General features: G+C 35.1%; 1 protein-coding gene across 2 annotated transcripts in view; it reads right to left on the reverse strand.

The window, feature by feature from the left end:
* The window catches only part of CHD1 (chromodomain helicase DNA binding protein 1), a 53,179-nt gene that overhangs the window by 25,898 nt on the left and 11,610 nt on the right, over positions 1 to 15,671 (reverse strand). For both annotated transcript variants that reach the window (XM_082784390.1, XM_082784389.1), the window contains exons 3-12: positions 10,549 to 10,753; positions 9,309 to 9,413; positions 8,036 to 8,103; positions 5,787 to 5,936; positions 5,227 to 5,495; positions 3,518 to 3,743; positions 2,585 to 2,685; positions 2,168 to 2,346; positions 954 to 1,081; positions 187 to 403 (exon numbers count right to left, since the gene is read on the reverse strand). In XM_082784390.1, the coding sequence (XP_082640516.1) occupies positions 187 to 403; positions 954 to 1,081; positions 2,168 to 2,346; positions 2,585 to 2,685; positions 3,518 to 3,743; positions 5,227 to 5,495; positions 5,787 to 5,936; positions 8,036 to 8,103; positions 9,309 to 9,413; positions 10,549 to 10,753 (1,648 nt within the window). The remainder of the gene's footprint in view (positions 1 to 186; positions 404 to 953; positions 1,082 to 2,167; positions 2,347 to 2,584; positions 2,686 to 3,517; positions 3,744 to 5,226; positions 5,496 to 5,786; positions 5,937 to 8,035; positions 8,104 to 9,308; positions 9,414 to 10,548; positions 10,754 to 15,671) is intronic.

Consider the following 15,671-nt stretch of genomic DNA (forward strand, 5'->3'; position numbering starts at 1 on the left):
GACGGATGGAAATCTTTCATGCACATTTATATAGAATCATAATCTGACCTTTCAATTTGCATCTTAAGTGTTTCAGCAATTATTTGCTCACTCCCAACCAAAATATTGGAAATTAGTGGAGGATAGGAATATGAAACGAATGTGGTTTACAAATAAGCTTTTCTAATGATGAAGGGAAATACTCACCATATTTCTGCTGGTTATATCTCCTAAGTAAACTACAGCATTCATCTGAGGAGCCCAAGTTTGAATCTCTCTTTGCCAAGATGTCAAAGTAGAAAGTGGCACAACCAGCAGGAAAGGCCCATACAGTTGATGTTCATGAAACAGGTAGTTCAGAAAAGAAATTGTTTGTATTGTTTTACCCAGACCCATTTCATCTGCAAGAATACAACTATTCCCTCTAAAAAAAACAAAAACACACAAACAAAAAAGAATGAGGAAGAGGGGGATGAAGAGAGAGGAAGGGAATGGACAAGAAGACATTATTATCTTGAGTATAGAAACTACTTGTACAAGTTTTCAAGATTTTGTAACTATACATCTTGAAGAAGTTTATGAAGATACTAGTTCCTTAAATTAACAAAATTAACAAAAAGCTTGGAAGTATTCTTAAGGGGTCTATCTTATAAGTGTAACACTAACGTTGGCATTTCATAAGATTTTGCTTTGATTCTTTCAGTTTTGTAGTCTTAGTTATTTTTTTCCAATTGCTTTTTAAAAACATGACTTCTACACAGAAAGTGGGAGTACCAACAGCAGAGTTTAATTGTTTTTTGAAACCAACCATGTAATTAACTCCAGTAGCTTTAGTATTTCTTTGAGCAAAAACAGTCCTCTCAGGACTCTACTTTCAGCTTACTGTAGTAAGACATCTAGCCTCCATAAATATAGAAAAGAATAATGTTTACGTTTTTATGAATGCTTAGAATTTACAAACAAACTATACTTACTTGCACCACGAATGAGCAAGCCAATTCAATCCATTTAACTGATAATCTCTTAACTCCAAACTTTCCTGTCCTCCAATGTAAGATGGTTGCTTCTTTAGTGCAACAAATCTTGGTCTCTGTTTTAGAACCTGTCAACAGCAAACTAAACATCAGTTTTACTGCTGACTGCAGTTACCAGACTGGCTTTCTATAGAAAATGTAGTAGTAGGCATCTGTGGGATCACCAAGTCGTCTTCATCCACCACCAAAAACTAGGCCATGTGAAAATGAGTAATTTAAAAAACAAAAATTTGCAAACTGAATTCAGTTTGAATGGTCATCTAAATTCAACAATGGGAATTATGTTAACCCATTATTCACTCAGCTTACCTTTCACACAAACTAAAATACTAAACAAGCCATTTGAAAGCCAGTAAAAAAAACAGGGGATTAATCTATGAAAAGCCATTCTTAGTAGTAGATGTTTGTACATATATTGCTATGTATCTACCATTACTACTGTTCTCAAACAACCTTCAAGAACATTTTGTAATATGTAAAATACTCTTGATGCATAAGAAACTTTCACTTTTTTTTTTTTATCACTATGCAGTTTGTTTTGAACGAGGATGGCAGAAAAAACTGAAATGGCAAAAGTGAGAAAAAAATTGTCGATCATGACAAAGACAGTTTACTAGGTGAAGAAAAAAAATATAAAAGAAAATATAAATATAAAAGAGAAACAACAACAACAAAAAAAAAACAATAACCAACCACACATGACTTCCAACCAACAGACCCATTAAGTCTCCAAGCAATGGTCACCATTGAACCTCTGATTTTTCCCCCTCAGTTTTAATGACAAGCATGACATTACATGCCACAGGGTATATCTTTGACCAGTTTGGGTCACCTGTTCCATCTTGGCTATATATGTTCCCTCTCAAACACCTGCCCACCCCTGGCCTGCTTCTGGATGGAGAAGGGCACAGCGAAAAACAAAGAAGCCATGAACACTGTGCAAACACTGTTCAGCAACAGATCAAACAATTGTACCTTTTCTACATTAAGAAGAATTTGTTTACTGTAAGATTGGTCAAACACTGGAAGAGGCTTCCCAGCAAGGTGGGACCGACACCTTTGTAGGCCTGTTCCAACTAAACTATTCTATTCTAACTTTATCACAGCCAGAGCCAGTACAACTTATTATAAATCCATTGCATTTACATACTCACCTTGCAGTCCTTAAAAGGAGTGGTTTTGGATTGATTTCTGCTAAAATACTCATCAATGCGTGTCTGAAACTTTTTGGCAATGAGAGCACCATCTTCCCAGCTACATTCTGAATAAGGTAGACCCTGCCATTTGCAATAGTAGTCTGGATAACCAGCTGCTGACTTTTGATTTGAATGAGCTGTAGAAACGTATTAGAGATACCAAATTAATATTTTACTTCTGTATTTTAAGAATACACTCATTTTAGGTGATAAGACAACATAAATTAGCTTCATAGCACAACTTCTCTTTACCCAAAATTTGTTTTGAATTAAAAAATAAGTTAGTAACAGTCCACATTTTTAACTACAAATGCAACACACAAGCAATGAACATAAAATATTCTCAACGTTGCTTTCTGCAGGTTTGTAACATACCAATTATTCTTTCCACTATCTGATACTGCTTATGTAGATCATCTGTAAGCTCCTGCTGGCAGTTATAATATTCCACGTCTTCTGGAGAAGCATTTTTCAGCCTGCAATAGGAATTTATTTACAGCAATTATTACATTGTGTGGTTCTAAAACTATGAAAATCTAGCAACAATAAACCTCTGAGTGTAACCACCACAGGAATACTGCTTTGAGCATTTCTTTGAAAGGGGCTACAGCTCAGACGTTCCTACTACAGAAATGTTGCATCTGGCCGAGGTGCCTCAACATTAATGACCAAGGATGGTTGTCGAAAGACACAAATTCAATCACAATCTGATAATTCAGAATACCTGTCCTCAACAGCAAGTAGTATACTTTATAGGGTATTTTCAAGGAACCGTATTGAGGGTAGCTTATTCTGTAAGAATCCATCTCACTTAAGGTTGCTGAAAATATATTAAGTGTTGTAATAAGTTGAATACTAGAAAGATGACACAGAAATGTATGGATTTCTTCAATTCTTGAATTTCTCAGACTTGAACAGAGATTCAAGCCAAGAAAATTAAATTCTTAAAAACAATATGAAATGGCTAAGACACCAAGAAAAAATTAATCTATCTCTAAGGCAAGAAACCTGCATAACTGAACAAAGTTCAATAACAAATTCATTATTATTATTAAACACTACCCATCTTGTTAAAACTTAACTTATAAGAGATACATTAAAATCAGGTTCAGAAGATTATCTAATGGGATCAGGTTAAGGAGGCTTCAGCTTTCAAAGTTTTTGTCTTCCTGTTGTACAGACATTTGAAACCTTGCCCTCATGAAGAGGTAACAAGTCTCAGAAACATAACTGTTACAAAACAATTGTTATGGAACAGCCACATTGTTACAAAATATACAGCATAGAAGTCCTCATAAAAATATTCACCATCGTTTTGTTTCCTGATCTTTTTTCTTGTAGTTGTCCAGTTTCTTCATTCCTTTAACATTTTGTTGCTTCAGTGTTTCCTCAGTTTCCCAAGTGTTATGGATGTGTGACCAGCCTTTCCATTTAATAAGATACTGTATTTCTCCTGGCTCCTTTGACTTTTCAAACCCAGCATTTGGGTCACCATCTGCCTCAACTGCGTAGATAGTGGTTGCGGCACCAGTGGCTGAAAAAGAAACCATACCAGAATGCTTAATTAAGTGTGCAGTCATAAGTTAACCAGTAAGACAGCAATTACTGATGCTTTTATATAAGCATGTAACTGGACTAATATCTACAGTTCTTATGTTATTACATTTATTTGAATAATTACATAGATATGTTAATACATGCACAGTAGTCAGAATCGGGAAAAAAACAATCCAAACTTCTGTATGTAATCTATGACATCTAATCATTTCTCATGAGAATTTTCTTTGAATTCCTACTTAAATCAAAATGATCGCCAGGGAATGCTCCACTAATACTGCTTGTTGTCTTCTCTGCTACGTTATTCTCATCACTGAGCCTATAAAAGGCACTTGAGACATCAGTAACCTATTGCTTATGATACTATGAATCTATTTCTCCATAAATGTGTTCTACTCCATTTTCTGGCTTTGGAATCTTACCTGGGAAAATTATTAAGTACAGTCTGTATCACAACCAAACCATCCTAGCAGCAGGAAACAGGCTAATTTCTGTGAGGATAGCCAAGTAAGGAAATGAGCCCAGCAAGCTGCAGTGACCAGATAAAGCAACAAAGTGGCAACAACAATATAAAGCACAAGCAGCAACAGCATGTGGGCAGGTAGAATATAAGAAGCTTAGTCCAGAAGACTTTGAACACAGCAGCAACACTACGCACTCCTGGCATTGGGGCAGTATATGCTAGAATTTAGGACAGCATGGGAGAAGAGTTGAGAGGAAAGTGCAAGCTCTGAGACGGGTCAGTAATTTAGTGACTGGGTATAACTAATGGAGAAAAGAAGCTCTGAAGTGCAAGGGGACCATTTTATATATTTTTATTTAATTATTTACTTATATAGATAATTAGTCTGTTTTGCAGCCTCAAACTCAAAACAGAACTGCTGGACAATACATGACAGCAACTGATGGAAATACAACATGCCTACTACCTTTGATAAAAATACATCTAGAACTTCACGTGCAATAAATTTTATATCTATTTTGTAGTGATTCTGTGTATTGCATTGTATTGAGACAATTTGTACAGCAATAACTGAAATCACAATCTCAGTGGTTCATCCTTCCTAACAGTCTTTCAGAGCTCAGAGCTCAGGCTACTGGTCAGCAGACTTGTCTGTCTTGTCTGCTTTCTCCACTCCAGTAAATACAATTTATACAAATCAATTACCACTGAACTGTACAAACAGTGGTGTAAAAATATGATGCATATTTATACAATATGAAGCTCTCTTCTTTTTATTTATTTTTCCTTCTGCTTAGACTTTCTTCTACATTTTACTTTGAAATGCTTAGAAGAGGCTTTAAAAAGGAACATCTTTATGAATGTGAGAAACAAAAGAAGATGACTCTCTGGCGTTTTAAAATGATTGCTGTTTTTAAACATCAGAGACCTACAGCTAAGAACGCTAAAGTTGCACTACAATGCACTCCAGTATCTTAAGAACACTGTTAAAAATTACCTCCTTTTCGGCCAACTCGACTATCCATAAACTTTTCTATAGTTTCAAATTCATCTTCTTCAGTTTGTGGGACATCTTCTCCACAAACTTCCAGCAAATCATCAGAATCTGTCTTGGTTTCTTCAGCTTCTTTGTAACTAATGTTGACTGTTGCCTGGCGACGAGATCCTCTCTTATCATAATCCTCCTCCTCATCATCATCATCCTCAGATGAATCAAGTTGCCTCTTTTTCTGTCCTGCAGTCTTTTTCCCACTTTTTGGCTTAATTCTTCAAGACAGTAAGATACAACACAACAGTGGCATATCAAATTGGACAACCAAAAGTCTTCTGTGATACTTTCTGAATACATGTGTTTCTCGAATGCACAGTTACAACACTTTTAGTTACAGCAGACAGGAAAAGGCATTCAATACAAACTACTGGTATTAGTAATATCTTTAATAGCTTAAAAATATATAATTTTTAAATATACATTAATGATTTCATTTGCATATGTATTAGCGGTACAATACTTAACTACTTGTTAGACATAGTACCAGAGAAGAAAGGACTTCTTACCTGCTTGGAGGTTTCCGGCTTTTGACCTTGTTTTTTGGCTCATAGTCAGATTCACTTTCTTCACAACTACTTTTATCCCCATCTTCCTCTGATTCAGAATCAGAACCAGTTCCTGATACTGATCCTGACCCTGACATTTGCCAGTCTTCGCTGTAAAATCAAAAGAGAAAAGAGTAACTCACTTTGTTTTTTTAAAAACAGATATTCAACCATAATCATCTATTGTAATTCAAGCATTCTTCACAGAAATAAAAGCTATTTTAGCCAATGGACAGAAAGTTGTAAAAATTATTGTCATAAATGATAAACAAAAATGCCCAATGGCTTCAAAGGGAATTGAAATAAGTCTTCCATTACCAAGAGGTAGCAGTAAAATTCAAAACAGAAAAATCTGGATTTCTACATAAATTTCAGCTTGAAGTAATGAGTTAAGAATGACATTAAGAAACTTAGTAAGTCTAACTAGAAAGATAAATGTTTATTGGAACTTACGCATGCTCAAATCATAAAACCTTGTCATGTACATTCTGGAAAGTCCTGCATTTTCTAATACCTATGTTCCCTGTGCCTCGGGAATAATCAGCAGCTTTGGCACAAAAAACAGAAGATAATGCAAAAGCGGATTTGAGAAACATGCCAAAAGATTTGAACCACAGCACCTGTGAGAGGCACTGGCTCCCAAAAGCTCCCACTGAGTTCCTAAATCAGAACTTCACAACCAGACAACATACTATGAATAAGTCACTTGTGACTCTGAGCAGCAGCATCTCCTTGTTCCTGCTTAGCTGTGATCAACTTTGCAATAGAGAAGATAATGAATAGTACATGTACATTGCCTCAGACTCTAACTGAATATAGGCAAATTAATCTCAGTATCTTCATAGAGAAGAAAAAAAAAATGGTATGCATTGTGGAAAGGTTGCTAAATCTAACATCAGGTTTAGGTTTCTTTGACCAAAGTGCTAGAGCAGTACTGATGTTCATCAAAGCTGAAATATTACCATAAAAATCTCATCCATAAAATTCCAGTAAGGAAGCCTAGGAATCAGTGCTTTGACCTCTCTCTCACTTCGATATGCATTAGGTCCTGGCAGAAACTACAGTCCCATTGTTCTGGTCATCAAAGACTTACATATGTAAGCATATCGTACAGATGGTACAAGGGCAATGGCAAGAAATCATGACTTATACTTTTTCTGCAAGCAGTAGGTTAAAAAAAAAAAAAAAAAAGAGGGAGAGAGAGAAGTCCAAAACATACGTCTATTTGGAAATACAGACCACAGATATAAAACACAATCCTCTTGGCCTTGATCAAGTTACATATTGAGAAATCTCTGATCTGCACGACATCTAGCAACTGCAGACATACTTGTTCAGGAGAATCGTAGGGCAAAATCAAAGCACTGAATATATGACGGATTTGGTTATTTGTTCTTAAACATAAATATGCTTCTTGTAATGGAGGTTGTTATTAGGTGCACTCAAATTTTTAAATAGCAGAAGACTATGAATAACAACTCATCATTAGAAAAGTACTATTTTGCATAGTTTTTTTGCCCTTTTTCTTCAACTACCATTTCATGAAGACAATATAGCAGCAACCATGGGAAGTGCAATGATTCATTAATTGTGAGAAGAAGAATGATACAACAGTTCATTTTCTACACAGCATTCATAAAAACCACAGGTCACTATGCCTATTCACTTCTCATTGCTATATGCCATAGTATAATCCTTCTCACAAATTTTTGATCTACTTAACTGATCTGGCAGAACAATTTCAATGAAACTTTGTTTTCCAGTCAATAAAGCTAATTACTGTCAGAAATATAATAACTGTTGAACTTTTCAGAGGAAAAAAAAATAGAAAAAGTTGGCACTGATTAGGAGATTCCATCTTTAATTTTATGAGACAACCTAAGTAGATTCCAATTCCTACAAAAACTTTTAAGGAGGGCCTTAAACTCAAAAATATGTTGCAACAAATTATTTTAAAAATAAAAGCACTAATGAATGTTTTTGAACAATACTGCAGACACTTTTGCTCAGAAATGAATATGATATAGATATTTCTTTAAAAGTCTGTGTTGTTTTTTTTAATATTCCAAAATGTCAATCAAAACTGAGAAACACAAGAACAAGAATTAGAAAGAGAACTTAAGCATTTTCAGTGTGGAAAATAAGGCATCAGTTATGAGTACACATCACTGACAAACAATTATGTGATATTACTTATGAAAATATCTTACTCTTTATGTTTTTTCTTCTTGGTTTCACTGGATGAGTCATCAGCAGAATCTTCACTACTGGATGACTCCTGCAGATGAAGAAAAAAAATATACCATTAATGACAATGACAAGAACGAAATACTTCTAGTATTCAGTTCCCACATTCAAGTTGACATCATATTGTTCATCCCCCTGTCTTCATCCCCCAAAGGGACTAATATAGAAGACTAAGATAAGGACTGCTGTTGTTGTAGTATCTAACTATCTATGAATATATTGTGCCAGCAGAGCTCTACGGAACATCATGAAGAAAAGCCTTAAAAAATAACTATTGTGCCTACATAAAATAAAGCCATGGCTTCAGATGCTCCAAGTTCATCAATTTGATGGTTCTACCAAAAAAATAACAAAACCTCCTAACCTTTCAGAGCTCTCCCACCTTCTATAATCTTTCACATTTAAACTCCATTTTAAGAAAAATCTGAAAATGTGTTTGTTCTTCTCTCTACTCTCAGAAAAAGAAAAAAAAGAATCTTCTAAAAATTAGATTTTCAAAAAAAATTTCATAGGAACAAACTTTAGATCATACAGCTGTAAATTAATGTTTTATTGATGTGAGATTAAGTTAACAATGAGTTGCTAAACCAGACAAAAACAGATCTAGCCAAATAAGTGTGACCAGTGTAATATTTCCAATGAAGGAGAAAAACCTGATTTGTAAGTACCATTTCACTGTCACTAGCCTCCTTAGAAGATATTCCTACTGCTCAAAGTCAAGTTTAGCCAATGGCTTAGGTATTAAAATATCTAGAATTCAGGTGTGGTTCTTAGAATACAAGAATTATTTTGTAGTAACTGTACAAAAATATGTAGTTTTATATTCCATACTGAGTTTTTGAAAAATATAGCAGCTACATTTCCACTGAAAAAATAGTTGAACAATTTTCTAGCATTTTTAATTATCTTTAAGAAATGCAATAAGCCAAAAATACAATACAAGGCAGTACAGTGTGGCTTGAAAATTTTGTCCATACATCACAGAATATCTACTTGAAAATACTCATAAATCTAGGCTGCTATAATTTTGGCATAACTCATCTGAAGACAAGTAACTAGAACTATTTTTACCTTTCCTTATAAAAAGGTCAGTTATTTGAACATTACTTTTACAGGCTAGGACTATAACACGCACTTACAGAATACAGCTTGGCTCAAAAAAAAATGTTGCCTATCATATAAGACAATAGAACAGGCATGTTTACATGGTAAATAAAACTAATGTATATTATTCACCTCTTCAGAAACACTGTCTGATGATACTGCCTTTTGCTGTTGCTGTTGCTTCTTGAGCACTGCTGATCTCTGTACAGCAAGTATACTTGGACTGGACTTCCAAAACTGAGTAGGAATTGACATATAAGTCAGTTAAACATACTGAGACTCAAGATGATCATTATTACGACTAATCTCAATTTTATTAACATTATTTATACCACTACAAAATACTGCAGACACTAATAATATTGGATACCATTTTAAAGCAGTGAGATTTCCTGAAAACAGAAAATTATGTAAGAATTCTTGAGATAGTTCCTTCAGTAAGTTTAACAATAGTTGTGTAGGCATTGTTAATGTAAAACATTTATAAAGAAAATTTTTAAGCTGATCCAGATAAAACTGTTCAGACTATTTACCTGGTATGTTTTTGTTTCATATGGGAATAGTGAAATACACAAATAAAAATATAAAAGACAATCCATAACAGTCTTAGAGTTTTATACAATGATTATATTATTGCCTTTCGTATCTATAGTATTATATACGTATAGTACTATAATAACATAATACTACAAAACATAATGTATATATGTATATGTATATATATGTATATGTATATATATGTATATGTATATATATGTATATGTGTATATATATATATATATATATATATATATATATATATATATATACGTATATATATATATATGTATATATACGTGTGTATATATATATATATATAGGTGCTTATCACCTAAACAAATCCATACAACAGAGGAGAGTGCAGGTAATTTTGGCCCACTTGATTTAGGAGGGCAAAACATCACTTTTTCCTAAACACAGCAAACTTTTTGATACAAAAAGCCATCTCTATGTAAGCTTTAATTTTTTGTATGACTATTTATTGATACAAGGAAACTAAGTATTACTGGAACAATATAAAAATAGAATTTCAGAAACGGCAACATTTCATCTGACTTTGCCTTTGGTAAGGTTTAAGTAAGTTAGTGCTTCTGCATAACAAAATTTACGTAGGCATCTGATCCAAAATACCTACACAAGTGAGAATTTAAGAACATCAATTCAAGTACTTGTCATGAGAAACTGAGACCAGTATTTAAGACAGCTGCAGTACATGCAATTAATAACCAATTAAATTAAAATCTAAACATTTTTCATTTTAAATTAACATCTCTCTGAAACAAGAACAATGCTTTTTTCCCCACAAAGACTTCATTTGTATATTTTGTTTTACCTCAGTTCCATCAACTTTTGGTGGTTTAGCTTGTACTTGTTTCTTCTCTCTAGATGTGTCGGACTCCGATTCTGATTGACTGCCTGACTCTGAACCAGAGTCAGAGTCACTGCTCCCTGACTGGCTGCTACTTCCATCGCTACTGCTTCCAGAGCTTGAACCAGATCCAGAACCTGATGCTGACCCAGAATCATCATCTGATCGACTGCAATTACAAGACAGGGGGACATGACAAAGTGGATAAGGTACCTAAAAACAAGTTACTTTGACTTCACCTACAAACCAGCTATTACATTAGACCAGATACATGGGTAGCACACAAAAATACGGAGTTGCTTGAATAAGATGAGATGGATAAAGGTTAAAATAAATAAGAAACAAGAATTCAGAGTTTAATCAGATATTTTTTTCTGAAACCTAAAAAAGCAAGGATTAAAACAAGAATATTCTGATTAACATGCAGAGTCAAGTGAGAGAAATAAAGGTGATACCCATGTTTCTCACCTACTCACACTTTCCACCCCCACATCCAAAAAATGCTTGTTTAGATCTATCAATTTATATATAAATGTATACACACACACACACACACACACACACATATACACCTTTGAATGGTAAGTATACTTCACAGGTCTTTACCTGTCTAACTAAAATATAAAGAATTCTTGATTTTTTACAGATCAGCAGCCCCCCTTATTTATTTGTTTATTTAAAGGAGAACACATCTCTTTAAAACAAATGCTACAATCTTATTTTGTTAAAAATAAGAAAAGTACAATTCCCTTTGCGGACAAACCTGGATTTGTCACTGATTATACGACTCAAAACTTAAAGTGCTGAAGCACTTTCTTTATTTTTGAGCCTCCAAATTATTCCACCTAATTTTTCCACCTGCAGTTTACACCAGATTTAACATACTTTGAAATCACAATATTTCAATATTTATTTTATGACCATTCCAAAACATAAAAACTTTTTTTTTTTTAACAACTTCATAAAGGTGCCAAGCTAAAACTTTAATCAGGTTAATATTACTGTATTTAAAGGATATCATGAGGAAAAATATTGTAATCATATCACCACAGAGAAAATTATTTCATTTTATGTACACATTAACTGCAAGCATTGGAAAAGCACTGTAATGACATTGCCAAAATCCAAAATGATTAAAGCCGGTATCACAATCTACCCCTACCTCTGTCAGCGCAATTTACCTGGCTGACAGTCAGCTGGGAATGGGTATACCTCAAACAGCCATCTGCACCTACCCGCTTTGAAACAAAAAGAAAGAAACAAACCATGGTGAAGCTTCCTGGTTCTGAAAAGGGGGTTGGATATGGAGAAATCCAATGCTTCTGGGCTTCCTCACACTTGTGGAGGAGAAAACTATGAAGCTACAAAGCTGCTTCCAAACTTCCCTTTTCTATCATAGAAAGTGGATTTCCAGGATGGTGCTTCAATTCTAACCTGACCTGCAAAATAAAGCAAGGCTGCCTCTACAGAAGATGACCAGAGTTTAAACTGTTTACCAGAAATTAAGGGCAGTCCGCCATGATTTACTGAAGAGAGTTTAAATAAAATAGTGTTCTTGTACACAAATATTATCTTACCTCTAATGCTGGTTAAATTACATTAAATTACAGTATTACAAGCATGCTATTTTATTACAAACTTCTGCAGCATTGTATCCTCGACCTGTTAGAGCAGGTCCAGAGGAGGGCCACAAGGATGATCAAAGGGCTGGAGCACCTCTCCTATGAAAAGATGCGGAGAGAGTTGGGGTTGTTCAGCCAGGAGAAGAGAAAGCTCTGGGGAGACCTTAGAGTGGCCTCCCAGTACCTAAAGGGTGTCCCTCAGGAATGCTGAGGAGGGACTCATTTGTCAGGGGGTGTAGTGACAGGACAAGGAGTAATGTTTATAAACTAAAAAGATAACAGGTTTGGATTAGATATCAAGAAGAAATTCTTCACTCGAAGGGTGGTGAGGCACTGGCACAGGTTGCCCAGAGAAGCTGTGGATGCCCCATCCCTGGAGGTGCTCAAGGCCAGGCTGGATGGGGCTTTGGGCAACCTGGTCTGGTGGGAGGTGTCCCTGCCCATGGCAGAGGGGTTGAAACTAGGTGGTCTTTAAGGTTCCTTCCAATCAAAACCATTCCATGATTCTATGATTGTAAAACAACAGTGTAGTGAGATGCTGTAAGTACACGTAACAAGAACTGCAGACATTAGCACTAACTACAAATGAAGAGAAAAAGAAGAAAATAGAGAAAACAGAAACGTTGAGAGACAAGTAAATACCAGACAGACAAGTACACGACAAAAAGCCAACAAAAATGTGCAAATTCTAGATAGTCTTGGAAGAGAGGAAGGAAATCAAATACCTCAATGCAGGACAAAGCTTGCTCACAATTTTCACATGGAGAGCAATAGTAAGGCAGATTATCCTATTTAAGAAAGATGCAAAACACTGTGCCACACTGATGACAATCAAGTCAGCTTTCCAAAGAGTGGTAAAATATATCATACAAAGTAACAAAGTTCTAGCCACAGGTTCGAAAGCACATAGAGCCAAAGGCAATCAAAATAATGTACCTCTATTCTAAGGTTCCATGGAGGAATTTGTTTCTAGAATAAGCCATCTAAGGCCAAACAACTTGCCAACATTGTGAAAAATGTGTAGTTCCACTACACGTTATAACAGTGGAGAGGTCAAAGGAAAAATGTATTTCCAGTTGATTTAGATAAGTAAGAAAAAATTATGTCAGTCAGATTCACAGCTGATGGGAAATTTTAAGTAATTTGATGTTCTCTGTGATAAGCACGTGGCAAGTTCAAAAACAAAGGGACTGTGAGAATAAAAAAAGTCTCACAGATACTGCTAGTTGCTCTGTAGTGAGATATTAAAAAAAAATCCAAATTGTTTCCTTATGAAAGGATCAACTAAATACCACTTAAGCTCTCTGTTAAGTTAAAAAAAAAAAAAAAATCAACAGGTTCCAGAGTTGTCTAAGAACGAATTCCATTGAAGCTTATTAGCAGGACCGGCAGAGTAAGAGTTCTCTCATAAACCCTGCCTCTCACAATAAACTGATTTGATATTGACATGAGCAACGTAGTATGACTCAGTTGCAATAGTAACTACCTGATGAGTAAAAATCTTTAAGTCAATATTCAACCCATTTACTAATAATATATGACAGTAAGAGATTTACAGCTTGAAACAAAAGGATGGGTAGAAGAAGAAAGGAGGTTACAAGAAAGAAGAACAAATAATAAGGTTCGTAACAACTGATTTGGAGCTTTGCTAATGATACCTTGCACGAATGACAATGCAGGATCACCAGTGACTCATTGGTACATAGAACAGAGAAAAACAGTAATATAAGATAAAAGGCTGTAGCATTTTATTAAACACTGTGGAATAAAAATAAAAAAATTAAGACAATACAACAAGGAGATGGGAAAAGACAAAGTGACTACCAGCAAGTAATTTTAAATTACGGAAAAGATTGCAATTTGCTCTTTTAAAACTAGTAATGACTTGGTAAAGCATTTATCAAATCTTAAAATGGTATGGAAGTATTCATACACATTTTTTAAAAAGTTCTGGATTGACTAGTAAAAAGCACTATGGGAGTTCAAGTATGTAAGACTAGGGTATAGTGTGCAGAGCTTCAGAGTTTACTTCAACTCTAGTCATCCAAATTAATGCAGATGTGTGAAAATACACTATAACAAAACCTCACGTGCACCATATATTCCCAGAGGTCGTGATGCAACTACCACACATTAAAAAAAAAAAAAAAAAAAAGGGTGAGATGAATAGATGTGCTTTTTTTTCTACCGATGTACAGAGAACTTAAACTGTTTACTAGCCACAGGACAAGTATAAATGGTAGGCTCTGAAGGCTATCAATAAACATTCATTTCATCTCATACTCTCACTGCAAAAGATTATCCATTTCAACCCTGAGCTTCAGTATAATTTTGACTTGGAGGTGCCTCTATGAACCTCTATGAAGACAGTACAATAACCCAAACCCATCAAGTTCTCTTTTGCAAAGGAGGTAGGGAATGGCGTAATACACGAGTAAGTTCTGCATTAAGTAGAATTGCATATGCAATGAAGATAAACCATGATGACACTACGCTGTCAAAATATAACTAGAAGCACACTGAGGCAGTGGCCTCCAAAGAAGTGCATACACAACCCAAGGGGTGCTCAAGACAATCCATGGGAAAACACAAAGAAAATGCTAGAACTCCTACTTCTTTTTCATCTAAAGAAAGAAAAAATATTTAAGTTTTACAAATATTTAATATATAGATTGCCACTGGTTCACTGACTTCACTAAGTCTGTATGTCAGAGGGTCACATACACTGGTGTCCTGAGGAAGAGTACGTGCTCCACGATACAGAGGGATGACAGAAGTGGCCTTCACTTTCATTTGCCTTCTGTGTATGCACGTAATGCAGTCTACGTGCACCTGGTTAAGTGGATTTATGGATTATATTACACAGTTCTAACCAAACCAAGCCTTACAAAATGAAGAAGTGACTTAAGAGTTCCTGCAAAAGAATAATGGACTGATGATAGATAATACTGTAAGGACAAGTGAACAAGAAGAAAATGACAGAGACAACACTTCTTTAAGTCAATCACATTGCAAGGTAAAAAACAATGACAGTCTAATCAGATTTGACCAGAAGTTAGCCAAAAGGAAAAGACAAAATTACCAAGAAAACTATCTCAAATATGTATTTACGTCAACTATCATTAACAACAAACGTCACCACAAGTTTATAGAACGTCTTGAGATATTACCTAATGATATTGTGAAGCCATCACAATTAGCAAGATGTTTAAAAACTACTAGAGCAAAAAACTACCAGAACAAACCTCCGTGACTTTTTCAGTCGTTTTTCAAGTGATGCAATACTTGAAAAGCGATGAGACATGCTTGCTAGAGAACCATGGGACAAAACCATGGAGGAAAGAGGGGCCAGGCTGGACGGGGCTTTGAACAGCCTGGTCTAGTGGGAGGTGTCCCCGTCCATGGCAGAGGTTTGGAACCAGGTGCTCTTTAAGGTCCCTTCCAACCCAAACCATTCTATGACTC

Source organism: Aythya marila, assembly GCF_965140915.1.
Source record: "Aythya marila genome assembly, chromosome: Z".
Lineage (NCBI taxonomy): Eukaryota > Metazoa > Chordata > Aves > Anseriformes > Anatidae > Aythya > Aythya marila.